The sequence below is a fragment of the Nerophis lumbriciformis genome, linkage group LG04 (assembly GCF_033978685.3).
Source record: "Nerophis lumbriciformis linkage group LG04, RoL_Nlum_v2.1, whole genome shotgun sequence".
Classification (NCBI taxonomy): Eukaryota; Metazoa; Chordata; class Actinopteri; order Syngnathiformes; family Syngnathidae; genus Nerophis; species Nerophis lumbriciformis.
Genome location: NC_084551.2, coordinates 8,801,680 through 8,820,730, shown reverse-complemented (window position 1 = coordinate 8,820,730; position 19,051 = coordinate 8,801,680). Strand labels below are relative to the sequence as shown.

At 40.0% G+C, this 19,051-nt stretch overlaps 1 protein-coding gene across 3 annotated transcripts in view; it reads right to left on the bottom strand.

Moving 5' to 3' along the window:
- Positions 1-19,051, bottom strand: part of grik2 (glutamate receptor, ionotropic, kainate 2) — a 581,700-nt gene that overhangs the window by 166,377 nt on the left and 396,272 nt on the right. For all 3 annotated transcript variants that reach the window (XM_061948573.2, XM_061948579.2, XM_072912957.1), the window contains exons 8-9: positions 11,695-11,838; positions 2,470-2,577 (exon numbers count right to left, since the gene is read on the bottom strand). In XM_061948573.2, coding sequence (XP_061804557.2) covers positions 2,470-2,577; positions 11,695-11,838 — 252 coding nt within the window. The remainder of the gene's footprint in view (positions 1-2,469; positions 2,578-11,694; positions 11,839-19,051) is intronic.

Here is a 19,051-nt window from a genome sequence, read left to right as displayed (position 1 = left end):
GGACCAGAGTTTGACACCCATGCAATAGACAAAAGACACTTCTCAAATGCCACAAACTCATGAGACACACTTCTTCTTATTTGACTGATTCACGGCATCATAGAAAATCGTCATTTTCCAATGTCTGAATATTTGAATATTCCATTTGAATGCATTTTAATTTTGAAAATAAAAATTGATGAGAAAAAAACATTGTTAGTTAACTTCAGACTTGCTCAGTGTGTTATTCTTCAGCATGAAATGCCAGTTTTATCCTCATATTTATCCCCGGATGGCTGCATCCAATTTATTTTCATTTTGCAGTAGATGGCTCTCATTGAGGCGTCGGGGTTTCATCATAAATCTCCCAGCAACCGGGGAGGGAGGGTAGTAAAGTATATACACGGCCTTATTGTTGCTGTTTTGATAGCCAGCATATAACTTTCCGAACTTTGGAAACATTGATTTGAGTATTCTGTTTAGTTCTAGACGAGATATTTTGGAATCAGCTTATTTTTTTCCACCAACTCCTGAGTAAAATGCAAAAAAAAGGGGAACACACTGGTCCATCTCGTCTGGTTTAGTTGCCAAAGTAAATGTGCCAATTGAATGAGCACACACAAGAGGAAGAGGACATGACAATTCAGCAGGATTTTACCACTCACACATCCGGTCCTCACATGTTAAAGGGGAACATTATCACAATTTCAGAAGGGTTAAAACCATTAAAAATCAGTTCCCAGTGGCTTATTTTATTTTTCGAAGTTTTTTTCAAAATTTTACCTATCACGCAATATCCCTAAAAAAAAGCTTCAAAGTGCCTGATTTTCGCCATCGTTATATACACCCGTCCATTTTCCTGTGACGTCACACAGTGATGCCAACACAAACAAACATGGCGGAAAGAACAGCAAGCTATAGCGACATTAGCTCGGATTCAGACTCGGATTTCAGCGGCTTAAGCGATTCAACAGATTACGCATGTATTGAAACGGATGGTTGTAGTGTGGAGGCAGGTAGCGAAAACGAAATTGAAGAAGAAACTGAAGCTATTGAGCCATATCGGTTTGAACCGAATGCAAGCGAAAACGACGAAAACGACACGACAGCCAGCGACACGGGAGAAAGCGAGGACGAATTCGGCGATCGCCTTCTAACCAACGATTGGTATGTGTTTGTTTTGTTATGATCCGCTGCCCGGATCATATTTTTTGTTTACGTTTTCAAGATACTTGTGTTTTTGGTTAGTTTTGGACTCCTTGAGTACCTGTTCTGTACACCTGAGTTTGTTGCCATGGCTACTTATTATTTTCACCTGCCGCGTTTGTTCCCGACGCGCACCTGTTTGTCATCACTGACATTATTATTTAAGCCTGTCCTCCCTGTCATTCGTTCTTGCTTCGTAGTTTGTTTTCATGCAACAGTTGACGACTTTTGTTCTGGATCTGTACCTGTTAGCTCCCACGCTAGTCTTTCTTAGTTTTACCTTTTGTGCTATGAGCACCCTTTTCTTTGTTTATTCTGAGTTATTTCGTAAATAAATCATTTCTTTTACCTTCACGCTGTGTCCGAAGTCCGTTGCATCCTGGGAGAACAAAACCCCGCATCACCATGCGCCCCGATCGTCACATGTTTGGCATTAAAGGAAACTAACAACTATGAACTAGGTTTACAGCATATGAAATACATTTGGCAACAACGTGCAGTTTGAGAGTGCAGACAGCCCAGTTTTCATCAATTAATATATTCTGTAGACATAGCCTCATCCGCGCTCTTTTCCTGAAAGCTGATCTGTCCAGTTTTGGAGTTGATGTCAGCAGGCCAGGGAAGCTAGGGTCGATAGGGGGTTTAGCTCGCTCGTCTGCGGGAACAAACTGCCGCCATTGCTTGCCGTGCTAGCGAGGTCCTTTGTCCCTGAATTGCTCACACACTCCGGCAGATTCAATGGGGGTCTGGCGGCAGATTTCTTTGACTTTATCGTTGGAAATGCATCCGCTTTGAGTGTCGCAGGATATCCACACATTCTTGCCATCTCTGTCGTAGCATAGCTTTCGTCGGTAAAGTGTGCGGAACAAACCACTTTCGCATCTTTGGGCCACTGGTGCAACTTGAATCCGTCCCTGTTCGTGTTGTTACACCCTCCGACAACACACCGACGAGGCATGATGTCTCCAAGGTACGAAAAACAGTCGAAAAAACGGAAAATAACAGAGCTGATTTGACTCGGTGTTTGTAATGTGTTTGAGAAAATGGCGGATTGCTTCCAGATGTTACATCACGTTGTGACGTCTTTGCTCCGAGAGCGAATAATAGAAAGGCGTTTAATTCGCCAAAATTCACCCATTTGGAGTTCGGAAATCGGTTAAAAAAATATATGGTCTTTTTTCTGCAACATCAAGGTATATATTGACGCTTACATAGGTCTGGTGATAATGTTCCCCTTTAAGTATTTTAATGCGTATTTATGAATGCACACATAAAGTAGGTTACCTTCTCGAGACCGTCTTCCTTCAGGCTGACGACGTCGAGGTCAAAGTCTGTCCTCAAGCCGTTACTCTGGTTGAAAGTTATCCTCCCAGTCAGGCCATCCCAGTGGGCCTATAGAGAAAAACATACAACACGACACATATTAAGTAAGTAGGTAAGTACTTTTTACTGTGTGAATGCTCCAAATATGGTTTTCTACACCAAAATTCATCTATGTATTAAACTTCTTCTTCTCCAGATTTTGCCACGCTCTACCATCCGCATTTTTCATCCGATTAAAAACGTTCCAACTTCAAACTGTTCAGCCTATTCGGGAATCGCGGGCATTCCCTTGACAAATTCCAAAAATTGCCCAGATTTTCCAGAATTTCCGTTTTTCCTGGGGCGTTTGTCCCATTCAAAATGAATTGCCCATTTTTCAAACTTCCATTTCCAAATTTTTCAACCGACTCAAACCATTCTATCTTCAACACATTCCACCATCCTGGAAATTTGAACTACCCTTTTTTTGAAGTTCAAAAAAATTCCAGGATTTTCCGGAATTCCTGGTTTTCCAAAGCCCTATTTCCATCCTTTTTTCTGGCGACTACTCCGTCCACATTTTATAACGCATTTCAATTGTTCCACTGTCAAAACATTCCTCTTAATCAGGACAAAAAACGAAGTAGTTTTATGAACTGGAAAATATCCCGGTTTTCCCAAAATTCCAGGAATTCCGTAATACCATTTCTCAATTTAAAGTTAAAAGTTAAAGTCACACACACACTAGGTGTGGTGAGATTATCCTCTGCATTTGACCCATCATCACCTGGTAGATGAGGGGAGCAGTGAGCAGCAGCGGTGGCCGTGCCCGGGAATAATTGTTGGTGATTTAACCCTCAATCCCAACCATTGATGCTGAGTGCCAAGCAGGGAGGTAATGGGTCCCATTTTTATAGTCTTTGGTATGACTCGGCCGGCCGGGGTTTTTCTTAACCGATTTGAAAAATGTCAACACCAACCATTTCAACTCATTCAGACCATTCAAGTTTGTTTTACCATTTTCAAAATAATTGCCTCTTTTCCCAAAATTCCCAAATGTTTTTAAATCAATGGAACATATTTTAAAGTTCCACAACTCCCACATTTTACATCTGATTCAAACTGTTCCACTTTCAAAATATTCAGCCTGTTTGGGAATTGTGTGCTCTTTTTCAACAATTCTTTAAAAATTCCAGGATTTCATTTTAACTTCAGCATTGGAGCATTCACAGGCAATTCCTTCAGGAATTGCCTGATCTAGTTTATAACGCACTTTTCACAGATAAAATCAAAAAGTATTGTACGAAACATAGGTGAAGTAAAACAACAATTCAATAAAAACAACAAAAATGATACAAAGTGGATTAAAATTGATAGTTAAAAGGTGCATTAACTAAAAGCTTGACTAAAAAGAGAAGTTTTAGAATGTTTCTTAAAAGTTTCAACACAGTCGAGATCACAGAGGGACTGGTGCAAGTGCTTCCAGAGTCTGGGAGCTATAGCCTGGAATGCCAGGTCTCCACGGGTTTTAAAACGAGTTTTGGGGATCTTTAGAAGACCCTGCGCCCTGAAAAGTAGGGGCAAAGCAAGTCAGTTATGTACTGAAGGGCCCCACCATGCAATGCACGGAATGTCTTAAACTCAATGCAAAATTTAACTGGAAGCCAAATAAAGACTGGATACAATGAGGGTAATATGGGCTGTTCTGGGTGCACCGGTCTAAAGTCTGGCAGTCGCATACAGTCTGAAGTCTCTTTAGCGTTGACTTATGGAAAAGAGTGAAGAGAGAACTGCAGTAGTCAATACGAAATTAAATGAACATGTGAACGATCATTTCGAGATCCAATTTTGACAACAAATTTTTAACTTGAGAAATATTTCTGAGATGATAAAAACAGTTTTTGGTCAGTTGACGACAGTGATCCTCCAAAGACATGGACTGATCAAACACAACCCCAAGGTTTCTGAGGCTGCTTATAACAGATGCACCAAGGGAGTTCTTGATCAGGGGGATCTTTTTATCAGGAGCAATTATCAGATTTTCCGTTTTGTTAGAATTTATCTGGAGGAAACTTGAGGACAACCACTTTTTAATACAGGATATTATAATAAATGTGGTAGGACAGGATATCATTTAACATGTTTTAGTACGACTTTGGTAAGCTACGATGCCGCACTGCCTGATGGATTGTACTGTGCTTCAACATACGAGTATTATTATGGTGTGTGTGTATAAGATAAGACATATAATCTGACATTTTTTTTTTTGCAATATTATGCAAAAGCAACTTCTCTTACCTTCTGGTACCTGCTGATGTGTATTTGGGATCTGCATAATTCCTGAAAAGTTGCGCGTGTCCGCCTTTGCAGTAGTCGATAAGCTTCTTCTTTTTCTCTATCTTCTTGTTATGGGACATTAAATCCTCCGCTGTTGCCATTTCTAATATAAAGTAGTGTAAAGTTCTTACTTATATCAGTCAGTAAACTCGCCATGAAAGCGCTAAAACACACCGGTGTAGTGAGTTTACATTATGCACCCAAGAACTTTAGTTATTAGAGAGTTCTGTTCCCAGTATTGTTGTTGTTGTTTCCTGATGAGGAGACACTGCTCCGTTATTGATTTAAGTAAAGTCTGAATGTCATTAAAGCAGTTAGCTCCATCTTTTGACACTTCTTCCACTCCCGTCCTTGCACGCTACACCGCTACAACAACGATGTCGAGGAGAAGACTCTGCTCCGTTATTGATTTAAGTAAATCTGAATGTCATTAAAACAGTTAACTCCATCTTTTGACACTTCTTCCACTCCCGTCCTTGCACGCTACACCGCTACAACAAAGATGTCGGGTCGGGGAGAAGACGCTGCTGAAGGTGAGTCACGTAAATAAAACCGCCCACAAAACGGCGTATCCGAAAGCGACTGTCAGAAAGCGGCTTGAAGATGATCTGTAAAACATAATCTAGGCAACATTTTGACCAAAGAACAACCATTACATGTTACGTAGACCACAAGGAAGTGTTTTACATTTAGAAAAAAAAAAAAAAATAATATGACTACCGTATTTTTCGGAGTATAAGTCGCACCGGAGTATAAGTCGCACCTGCCGAAAATGCATAATAAAGTAGGAAAAAAACATATATAAATCGCACTGGAGCCCGGCCAAACTATGAAAGAAACTGCGACTTATAGTCCGAAAAATACGGTACTTTAATGCGCCCTATAATCTGGTGCGCCTTATATATGAAAAAAGATCAAAAATAGACCATTCATCTGCAGTGCGTCTTATAGTCCGGTGCGCCCTATGGTCCGGAAAATACTGTAACCAAAAAAGTGGAAATATGATACAGATGATAATACATCTTGTCTTACTGTTTGCCGTTTACTCTTATGATAGACATTGGTTAGCATAGTGAGTATGAATATTGAATATTGTTACTATAGCAAGCGTCCACTGTTGTCCCCAATACAAGGGAGGGGGCACTTTGGGCATACGAGGTTAATGTCTGACAATGCACCAGTGATTAAATACATTGTAGAACACGGTGCACATGTAGGTCAATACTGTCATTGGAATTTATGTTTCCTTTCCAGACCCTCTGTTTCAAGGCGGGACAAGTGCATGTCAGTGAAGCTGAACACCGGTTCACCAGGCAGGTGTGTGAGATGAGCATAACGGTGACATCTCCGCATAATTGCACCCTCCTCTTGTCACTTCTGCCTGTCATATTTCTCTCCGCGCTCCAGCTTTCTGCTCGCTAAATGGAGCAAACCATCAAATGTCCCTTGTCCCAATTGATGACCCTGCCTGCCGCACGCATAGACTCATGGAACTTGTCTTCTAAAACAAGCACTTATTGTAACTGTGCCTGTTTCTCATCAATCCCTGTTAAATATGTAGTATGTGCATACAGCTAGCAGGTATGCGTCGTGTTAGTTCTCTATCTTTGTTTGTGCTTCTCAATGAGATCGGTAGGTTGTCAAGGGTTGGAATTGGGGGTTAAATCCCCAAAAATGATTCCTGGGCGTGGCACCGTTGCTGCCCACTGCTCCCCTCACCTCCCAGGGGGTGATCAAGGGGATGGGTCAAATGCAGAGGACACATTTCACCACACCTAGTGTGTGTGTGACAATCATTGGTACTTTAACTTTAAATGGGAAGCGGTGTGGGAATTTGGTACCAGGGGCCAAAGCATAGCTTTACAAAAACTTTCCAAAAACTTTTTGGAAAGTTTTAAGATTTTTTTTACTGCTTTTTTTTTAAATATGTACCATATTTTCCGGACTATATAAAGTTAAAGTCTCAATGATTGTCACACACACACACACACACACTGGGTGTGGTGACATGTCCTCTGCATTTGACCCATCCCCATGTTCTCCCCCCCCTGGGAGGTGAGGGGAGCAGTGAGCAGCAGCGTGCGCCACGCTCGGGAATCATTTGGTGATTTATCCCCCAATTGCAACCCTTATATATAAGCCGCACCCACTAAATTTGAGAAGAAAAAAATATGTTTTCATTTATTAGCCGCACCGGACTGTAAGCAGCAGATATATACCGGTACATTGTGAAAAGACATATTTACATTGAAATATTTTGTAAGTGTTTACTTACTTAGAGATGTCCGATAATGGCTTTTTTGCCGATATCCGATTTTCCCATATTGTCCAACTCTTAATTACCGATTCCGATATCAACCGATACCGATATATACAGTCGTGGAATTAACACATTATTGTGCCTAATTTTGTTGTGATGCCCCGCTTGATGCATTAAACAATGTAACAAGGTTTTCCAAAATAAATCAACTCAAGTTATGGAAAAAAATGCCATATTTATTATTGAAGTCACAAAGTGCATTATTTTCTTTCAACATGCCTCAAAACAGCAGCTTGGAATTTGGGACATGCTCTCCCTGAGAGGTGGTCGAGGTGGGCGAGGTTGGGGGGGAAGGGGTGTATATTGTAGCGTCCCGGAAGACTTAGTGCTGCAAGGGGTTCTGGGTATTTGTTCTGTTGTGTTTATGTTGTGTTACGGTGCGGATGTTCTCCCGAAATGTGTTTGTCATTCTTGTTTGGTGTGGGTTCACAGTGTGGCGCATATTTGTAACAGTGTTAAAGTTGTTTATACGGCCACCCTCGGTGTGACCTGTATGGCTGTTGATCGGGTATGCCTTGCATTCACTTGTGGGTGTGAAAAGCCGTAGATATTATGTGATTGGACCGGCACGCAAAGGCAGTGCCTTTTAAGGTTTATTGGCGCTCTGTACTTCTCCCTACGTCCGTGTACCACTACGTACAGCAGCGTTTTAAAAAGTCATACATTTTACTTTATGAAACCGATACCGATAAGTTCCGAACCGCTACCGATAATTTCCGATAGTACATTTTAAGGCATGTATCGGCCGATAATATATTATCGGACATCTCTACTTACATACCTTAATTGTTTCCATTTGGTACGGCAGTAAAACGGCTGATCAATCAAAAGTCATCGAATACTTTATTCATCCGTCATGAGATGAATAAAATTGTATCCTTTTTTTAATAAAGTTCAAGATGTTTATCAGGATTCCTCTTACTTGTACTTAGACCCCTAAGCTGGCTAAGGTTATCCCACCTAACCTTATCCCTGTCCACACACGCACAATGCCACCGTTTAAGGCCCCCTATCCCCTGCGTCCGCCGGCGCAACGCAACACGACCTAGTACGCTTACGCGGGAAAAAAAATGCGCGCGTCATAGTCACCTCAGACCTGGATGTGTATTCTTACCCTGTGTTTCAATGTAGACTATTGCCACATTTCTTTTAACAGTAAACCTTGCTTGCCTCACCATCAGCAGCTGTTAGACTATTGTAGTGAATCACACCTGAGCCAGCATAAATTAATCATATCTTTAATGGACGTGTGAAAGTAAACAATGTGATAAAGAACATTTTACAACAATCAATCTAGGGATCTAGATATCTGGTCAGGACACTGTGCTTGGAGGCTGAAATTGGCGGTCGTACTTGACGGCCGCAACCACTTCATGGCTTCACACTAGTTTTCGGAGTACAAAACTAGACGTTGAGTAATCACTCGACATACATGGCTGACAACAACTGATAGTCTGCTTTGCCAGTACGAATGCATTCGCCGTTTTCCGGAAGCCTGCATTCTCGTTGTCTCCCCTTCGACAAATGGACAAAGTTTTTTGCTAAGTAGAATCACAGCTGACCTGGACATTCGGAAGTTATCTTGCCGTTTCTCTGGCACAACACACTCTGTAACAAACATATCCCACCAGGCTGCCGTTCTTCCAGGGCTTATCCAAAACCGTCGCTCACCATTGCTATGTTGCCGTCTGAGATGTGTTGTATCCCAAATAGCTGCAATCGCGCGTTTCCTTTCCACAAGCGTCTGTACATGTAGAAGAAGGAGAAACACGGGCATGTCTGGATGACTCGCCTCAATCTTTTCAGTGGTTAGCTCCGAGTTACAAAACCGCTTGTTATGAAGCTGGTTGTGGGGTGCGGCCTTTTTGGCGTCACTTCCTCTCCGAACTCAGTTTGTAAACGATCAATAAGTCCATACAAAGCTAAGAGATTTGACATTCAAGGAGGGGAACCTTAAACGATGGTTTAGTGTGGCTTAGGCTAAATAATTATCCGTTTAACTAATTATCTGGCTTAAATGCAGACAGGGCCTTAAACCCTTTGAGTTTGAACAGTTTCTTTTTCTTGATTTTCATTTTAGTACATTGTTTGATTTCTTTGCTTAATCCATTCCATAATTTAGCCCTTAGCAAAGACAAATCCATATGTTAGTCGCATCTTTGTATAAGCCGCAAGGTTCAAAGTGTGGGGAAAAAAAAGTAGCGGCTTATAGTCGGGAAAATACTTTTTAAAAGATGTCATAAATGTTTATCTAAAATAGTCAAATCAAATCAAAGAATGTGGAAGACATGTACACACCTCTAAAAGGCTTGTTCCAACCTTCATAGCCAAACCTGGTTTTAAACACTTCACTCAACACGGACGTCATAACATCATCGAAGCCCAGATTTAAGCATTCACTCAGAGCGCCAACATTCTGGAACAAGGATGAGGTGATAGAAGAAAGGTAAAATATAATACATCTATCTGTGGCAGCATAGGAGAAAGTTATGTACAAGTTTCACTTTTGCCTCCCTTTGCCCATAACTGGAGTGTACACTTTTAGATTAAAGTTACAAACAGAGCTGGCATCAATAGTTTTTTTTAAGACAGGGGGAGATTTAACTCCCAGGGGATGCACTACTAATAACATAATCATAATAATGATGATGTAAAATCCACTCATGATAATCCTATATGTAACAAATAATCATTATACTCTGAAGTAAAAGAACAAGTGAATAATGTCAAGTTATATGACTATTTAAATTCATGCTCTGGCGACTTTGAATTTAATTTGTTGACACTATTTTGTAAGAAAAAACATTTTCTTTAAAATGAAACACTTTTTTAAAGGGTTATTTCTAGATACACTATATTGCCAAAAGTATTTGGCCACCTGCCTTGACTCACATATGAACTTGAAGTGCCATCTCATTCCTAACCCATAGGGTTCAATATGACCTTTTGCAGCTATTACAGCTTCAACTCTTCTGGGAAGGCTGTCCACAAGGTTGCGGACTGTATTTTTAGGAATTTTCGACCATTCTTCCAAAAGCGCTTTGGTGAGGTCACACACTGATGTTGGTCGAGAAGGCCTGGCTCTCAGTCTCTGTTCTAACTCATCCCAAATGTGTTCTATCGGGTTCAGGTCAGGACTCTGTGCAGGCCAGTCAAGTTCATCCACACCAGACTCTGTCATCCATGTCTTTATGGACCTTGCTTTGTGCACTGGTGCACAGTCATGTTGGAAGAGGAAGGGGCCCGCTCCAAACTATTCCCACAAGGTTGGGAGCATGGAATTGTCCAAAATGTGTTGGTATCCTGGATTATTCAAAGTTCCTTTCACTGGAACTAAGGGGCCAAGCCCAACTCCTGGAAAAACAACCCCACACCATAATTCCTCCTCCACCAAATTTCACACTCAGCACAATGCAGTCTGAAATGTACAGTTCTCCTGACAACCTCCAAACCCAGACTCGTCCATCAGATTGCCAGATGGAAAAGCGTGATTAATCACTCCAGAGAAGGCGTCTCCATTGCTCTAAAGTCCAGTAGCTTTACACTTTACATTGGACTTGGTGATGTATGTCTTAGTGACAGCTGCCCGGCCATGGAAACCCATTCCATGAAGCTCTCTGCGTACTGTACGTGGGCTAATTGGAAGGTCACATGAAGTCTGGAGCTCTGTAGCAACTGACTTTGCAGAAAGTCGGCGACCTCTTTGCACTATGCGCTTCAGCATCCGCTGACCCCACTCTGTCAGTTTACGTGGCCTATCACTTCGTGGCTGAGTTGCTGTTGTTCCCAAACCCTTCCATTTTCTTATAATAAAGCCGCCAGTTGACATTGGAATATTTAGGAGCGAGGACATTTCACGACTGGATTTGTTGCACAGGTGACATCCTATGACAGAAATCACTGAGAACGGCCCATTCTTGCACAAATGTTTGTAGAAACAGTCTCCATGCCTAAGTGCTTGATTTTATACACTTGTGGCCTGATTCTGATCATTTGGATGGGTGGCCAAATACTTTTGGCAATATAGTGTATGTTGGTGCCATGCTGGTGTGTATGAAATGTGTACTTGCGTTGAATAACTATTGAGGAGGCACAAGCTAAGTCCCGACATTCTGGATGCTTTCCATTTCAGTCTGTGTGTGGGGATATTTATAGAAATGCGTCATGCAACCATGACTAAAAGCATTTGAAGAATTAGCTCAATTAATTATTTCCTCTATCCTAATTTTAGCTTATCTTAAAAAGCATCTATGACTTTAAAGCTGCAGCTGTAGAAAGCTTTGGGTTACAGAAAAAATGTGTACGGAGCGTGAAATGATGTTCTTACAAATACGCATGTAAATGGTACACTTAATTATCAGTATTTTGTAAGTATTTACTTAAATAATAGTTTATGCTGAAGGACAGTTTTCTGTTTCTGCGCAGTCTATTCATTGAAAATAAGGGAGATTACCTTTTATAATACAGACTTACTCAACCCCGTTGACATTCAGTCTCCACATTTTTTTTCCCCCAGCCTAAAAGCATGTAGCAGGTCGGGAAACATCTACCTCTTTGATGAGGGCCATGAAGCGGTTCCCAAAGCGCCAAGGCTTGTGTCGGTTGCACTGTAATGAGCTGACAGTGATCTGCTGAGACTGCTGCACGGCTACGGCCACCATGTGCACAGCGTCGTACATTAGTGCAGCATCCGTCTGCAAGAGGGGAGAGATGGGGGAGGAAAAGGGAGCGTCATTAACATGGAAGCCATTAGGCGGCCCGGCGACATCACGCTGTTCGATATCATCCAGACATCAATACCGTGATGACTGAATCAAAAGTGCATTTGAAAATCACAATATATGGATTTTAGTTGTTTATGGTTTAAAGTAGCTGCACATGTGTACTTATGTCAGTGTTGAGGTTTTCAGTCACTGGCAATTCATTTACTATAAGCTCGAAAATAGTGAACAGAAATGCACAAAGAAAAGGGGACATTACGGAAATGCCATGTTCAAAGCCAAGATAAGTTGTTCTGCCGACAAGACAAGACTATTTTATTTAATTTTTTTGAATTAATCAATCCAACACAATAATACACAATAATACCATAATAATTAGGGATGTCCGATAATGGCTTTTTGCCGATATCCGATATTCCGATATTGTCCAACTCTTTAATTACCGATACCGACATCAACCGATATATCCAGTCCTGGAATTAACACATTATTATGCCTAATTTGGACAACCAGGTATGGTGAAGATGAGGTACTTTTTTTTTTTTAATTAATAAAATAAAACAAGATAAATAAATTAAAAACATTTTTTTGAATAAAAAAGAAAGTAAAACAATATAAAAACAGTTACATAGAAACTGTTAGGAACTGTTAAAAGTTAGTACCAGGGGCGTCACTAGCTTTTAAGGACAGGGGGGGGCTTAGCCCCTAGGAGATGCACAGCATGTGAGCGAACGTTACGCGTAAGCACAAAACTTCACAAACGGCAAACAAAGACTTAGAAATTATTCATTGTTATTATTATTTTTTTTTTTTAAATGCACGGGACGAAATGAAATGCTCGCCGGGACGATGGCTTTAAACCATTGTTTTCCTTTTTCTTTTTATGTATTTATTCATTTTACATTTTATATTAACTGTCTTGGTTTTTCCTCCCTCTGAAAATCTTATGAAATGTTTAACAAGCCATCCTATAATAATACAACAGCTATTAATGTAACAATATAATAAAACAAATATATTTAATGATATTGTTTTCATTATTTTAACAATAGGCTAATGTACATTACTTTATATAGATTCTACAAGAAACACAAAACTTAAAAACTAAATTATTTACAATTGCACACACAAGGTTTTGTGCAGCTTCACTCATTGTAAAGGAAGATAATGTGCTTCGTACACCTGCAGGACCGCAAGCAAGGTCGCAGAGAAAATGCGGACTGGAATTTGAGTGATGTGGCATTTTCTATATGAACAAGTGGAATGGATTGGATACCGACGCACTAGAGGGGCTCTCTACCTTACGCTACGAAGTGAGGGGAAACTGAGTGAATAATAACAGGTTCTATGATTATTTATTTAAACTCATATTCGGGCCACTTTATAATGACTATGTCGGCATGTATTTGTAAAAAAAAACCCAAAAAACAAAAAAATTATTTAGGGGGGCTTAAGAATATTTTAGGGGGGCTTGAGCCCCCCAATGGTTAGTACTATTAGTGGACCAGTGAATAATGTGTGCTTACGGACTGTATCCCTTGCAGACTGTATTGATATATATTGATATATAATGTAGGAACCAGAATATTAATAACAGAAAGAAACAACCCTTTTGTGTGAATGAGTATGAATGAGTGTAAATGGGGAAGGGATGTTTTTTGGGTTGTAAGTGTATCTTGTGTGTTTTCCATCCATCCATTTTCTACCGCTTATTCCCTTTGGGGTCGCGGGGGGCGCTGGAGCCTATCTCAGCTACAATCGGGCGGAAGGCGGGGTACACCCTGGACAAGTCGCAACCTCATCGCAGGGCCAACACAGATAGACAGACAACATTCACACTCACATCCACACACTAGGGCCAATTTAGTGTTGCCAATCAACTTATCCCCAGGTGCATGTCTTTGGAGGAGGGAGGAAGCCGGAGTACCCGGAGGGAACCCACGCAGTCACGGGGAGAACATGCAAAAGTGTATCTTGTGTGTTTTATGTTGATTTAATTTAAAAAAACAAACAAAAAAAAAAACACGATACCGATAATAAAAAAAAAAACGATACCGATAATTTCCGATATTACATTTTAACGCATTTATCGGCCGATAATATCGGCAGGTCGACATTATCGGACATCTCTAATAATAATACAATTCCCATTCCAAAACCAAACGGTCCAGCAACATTCAGAATAGCAATCAACCGAGCAATTGAGAGGACACACAAACATGATACAAAACAATCCAAAAGTAGTCAAACAAAAATTAATAATATCAACAACAGTATCAATATTAATAAGCATTCCAACATAGCAGTGATTAGAAATCCCTCATTGACATTATCATCACAGCCATTTATAAAAAAAAAAAAAAAAAAAAAAAGAACAATAGTGTCACAGTGGCTTACACTTGCATCGCATCTCATAAGCTTGACAACACATTGTGTCCAATATTTTCCAGAAAGATGAAATAAGCATACTTGCCAAACTTGAGACCTCCGATTTCGGGAGGGTTGGGGGCGTGGTTAATAGGGGAGGAATATATTTACAGCTAGAATGCACCAAGTCAAGTATTTCATATATATATATATATATATATATATATACATATATATATATATATACATCCTGAAAATATGCAAACAAAACTGTGTTTGGATAATTAAATACTTCAAACTTGCATAAATAAATCTTAAGGAATATAACATAACTTGGCTTCTGAGAGCTTCAAAATCTAATGAATAAACAACAAACAAGCAATTATTTTAATAATTAAATATGGTCATTTTAAATTAATTATTATGATCATTTAAAATTAATTATTTAAAATATGTTTATTTTAATGTATAATTCTATGGCTGGATGAAATAAGGAGTCAGAAAAAATACAAATAAAAATACAAATAATTTTGATGTTTTTAGCAAAATATAGTAAAAATTTATTTATTTTTTAAAATTAATAAATATATTTATTTTTAGGTAAGATAAACATAATAATACAATTTATCTCTAGTCTGGATGATTTGGTTCTTGTCACCCTGTTGTCCTCCCGTCTCTTCCCCGAGGATGGCTCCATGAGCTGGGCAAACGCCTGGAGATGCCCTACGTCAACAACACGGCCGGCGGCCCGTCGGTGCGCAGCTCGTACATCGCCGCCCTCTACTTCACCCTCAGCAGCCTGACCAGCGTCGGCTTTGGCAACGTGTGCGCCAACACGGATGCTCATCGGCGGTATGCCGGACGCCTCGTATGGAATAACGTGATTGGGCAGGCACGCTGTTTATATCGTGGGAAAGCGGTCGTGAAAAAAGGCTGTTCTCACTCAGGTCCGCATGGAGCTGGAGGGGGCGTGGCCTCCAGCTCCAGCTGAAAATCGGGAGATTTTCAGGAGAATATTTGTCCCGGGAGGTTTTCGGGAGAGGCGCTGAATTTCGGGAGGGTTGGCAAGTATGAAAATAAGTCATATTTTAGTTTCATTTAATAGTTAAAACAAATGTAAATAATGGATGCCATATTCCAATATATATATGACTCATTGTTATCTAAACTAAATACAGTTTTTTCTACTGATATCATCTCCATAGCTTGTGTATACCAGTGAGTATGAGTTGGACTATCAACAACTATCCATTTTTTGTTATGATGCATGTTGAAAGAAATGCATTTTTACTCTTTGATGACACGTTACTAAATGATGCAGATCACCAAGAATACACGTTTGCAGTGTCATTGGGATGTTTATATTTAGGAATGTGAATGCTTCTTTTGTCGTTTTCAACTATAACTCTTTTATTCTCTGACATTCCCACAATAAATGAACAAGAGTTCCCTCAGCTGCCCGAGACTTCATACATAACTTGCTATCTACTGCACCAATTTTAAACAGCTGAGACTATTTTATCTTCGATCGCCGTGAGACTACATCATTGGAGCGAACACAGTAATAGCTTGATGCGTCACATCCGGTCTAACGACCATAACAAAATGAGAAATTGTTTACGTTTCAATCATTCTTAGTCAAAGATTTAGTTTTTGTTAATATAATCTGTGATATTCCTACCTACATAAATGTTTTCTGGCAGATTGAAATAAAGTGTGTATTTTTTAATAACCTGTTCTGATTGATAGTCTGCAATTACAAAATGTTTTGTAGGCTAAATATTACATTTTATTAAAGAATAGAGAAGGTTAAAAATATGTCATGAAGAGATACGAATATCATTAACTTGTACAACATGTAATGCACAGAATATCAGAAGCATTTATTCAGGTAAAAATATCCAAGATTACATTACCAAACATCTTTGATGATCGTAACAATCCTCATGTTGTGTTATTAATCCACGAAACTGGTATCTAAACATGGCGTAGTTCCTCTCCACTAAATGCAAGTGCACCTACAGCAGGGATACACATTCTGTATTCTTACAAAATACAAAATCTGGCAAAACACACTGCAGGTAACTTTTCTTTTATTGTCATTGTGTTAAACTGTGGATTATAATATTTAAAAAAAAATAACACTTCATTAAAGAAAAGTTATTGTCCAGTCATGGTAATAAAAACTTGACAGTTATTGGTCTAGGGTACACAAAAAAGTTATATTAATCTGCGATTAATCACAATTAATTTTGCGAAAACTATGAACAAACTGTGAGAAATCGGGATGATATATTTCAATCATTTGTCAGCCCAATCTAGACTGTATGTAACGACGTGGTCGCATCGTGATGCGGGTGTGTTCTCCCAGGGATGCAGACGGCTTCGGACACAGCTTGCAGATAGGAATATGATTTATTTAACATATAAATCATACAATGAATAAACAAAAAGACATGCACGTAGCACAAAAGGCAAAACAAAAGGACTAGCGTGGGAGCTAGCAGGCACAAATAGCATAGCGTGAAAAGCTAGCAGAATCAAAGTAGTCGTTAACAGTTGTATGGGAACAAACTAGGAAGCCAGACCGAGTGAGGCCAGGGCAAAGACTAAATAGCCCTCTGATTAGCGCCCGGGCAACAGGTGCGCGTCCCGGACACTAACCAGAGGCAGGTGTATACAATCTGCCGTCATGGCAACAGAAATAAACGAAACTCAAGGTGCTGAAAACACATGTGACTCAAACATAAACAAACTATGATCCGGGCAGCGGATCGTAACACTGTATTTACATTTAAATGTTTTTTAAATTACACATTAGGATATACCGTATTGTTCAGAGTATAAGTCGCACCGGAGTATAAGTCGCACCTGCCGAAAATGCATAATAAAGAAGGGAAAAAACATATATAAGTCGCACTGGAGCCGGGCCAAATTATGAAAAAAAACTGCGACTTACAGTCCGAAAAATACGGTACATAATTGTGTATGTTTTGCTTGTATCATGGCTCAATATCCCCCAAATTCCATAAAAAATAGAGTGGACAGACAGACGGAAGTAAAAATAAATCAGCATTTGTTGGTAAGATAATAAAAAAAACAAAAAAAACATCAGGTATGAGGGAATTCAAGGAATTCTAAGGGATTTTTTTTCGGTCAATTGTTTATCACTAATAAAATATATATATATATATCGTAAATAAACAAATTACTTAAAACAAAGGACTTTTCCTGTATCAGTCTGAAAAAGCCTGTATTTCACTCGCACTCTATAAAAATTATATATATTTTGCAGTGCCTCCAAAAAAAAAAAATCTAATTAGTGTTTGTCTCGCTTGATCGGAAAGCAATCAGAGCAATTTGCAATGGTTGTTGCATGGAAATGATGCCCTCGGGTGCTTTGGAAAGCATTGGCCTACCAGTAAAAAACGGGGGGAAAAAATCATACCCAAATCATTTATTTTTCCCAAATTGAGCCCTGATTGAGCATGACGAGGGTGCAGCTGAAAAGACCCCCTTGATGGTGACCAGGGTGTCATCAAATATTAAGGAGATAAATGTGAAGAACACTGCGATTGCAGTGCAGATTTTCTTCAAAATTAAAGGGACACATGCGTTTAGAAAAAAAATGGCCTTATTGATACACATCACTTACACGCTTTCACGAGCCACATGTATGATCTATAAAGCAAGGGTTCTTAACCTTTTTGACCTCGGGGGCCCAAATTTTCCAATACATAGGGACCTTGGGCCCACTTAAATATTAACACTGAATTAGTAATATTTGGCAATATATACAGTACAGGCCAAAAGTTTGGACACGCCTTCTTCTCATTTAATGGGTTTTCTTTATTCTCATGACTATTTACATTGTAGATTGCCACTGAAGGCATCAAAACTATGAATGAACACATGTGGAGTTATGTACTTAACAAAAAAAGGTGAAATAACAGAAAACATGTTTTATATTCTAGTTTCTTGCGGCTGCTAGACTTTTGACAAGAACAAGAAAGTTTGATCATATTACGCCTATACTGGCTCACCTGCACTGGCTTCCTGTGCACTTAAGATGTGACTTTAAGGTTTTACTACTTACGTATAAAATACTACACGGTCTAGCTCCAGCCTATCTTGCCGATTGCATTGTACCATATGTCCCGGCAAGAAATCTGCGTTAAAAGAACTCCGGCTTATTAGTGATTCCCAGAGCCCAAAAAAAGTCTGCGGGCTATAGAGCGTTTTCTATTCGGGCTCCAGTACTATGGAATGCCTTCGCGTTAACAGTTAGAGATGCTACCTCAGTAGAAGCATTTAAGTCCTATCTTAAAACTCATTTGTATACTCTAGCCTTTAAATAGCCCCCCTTTTTTAGACCAGTTGATCTGCCGTTTCTTTTCCTTTCTCCTCTGCTCCCCTCTCCCTTGTGGAGGGGGAGACACACAGGTCCGGTGGCCATGGATGAAGTGCTGGCTGTCCAGAGTCGGGACCCGGGGTGGACCGCTCGCCTGTGCATCGGTTGGGAACATCTCTGCGCTGCTGACCCGTCTCCGCTCGGGATGGTTTCCTGCTGGCCCCACTATGGACTGGACTCTCACTATTATGTTGGATCCACTATGGACTGGACTCTCACAATATTATGTCAGACCCACTCGACATCCATTGCATTCGGTCTCCCCTAGAGGGGGGTTACCCACATATGCGGTCCTCTCCAAGGTTTCTCATAGTCATTCACATCGACGTCCCACTGGGGTGAGTTTTTCCTTGCCCTTATGTGGGCTTTGTACCGAGAATGTCGTTGTGGCTTGTGCAGCCCTTTGAG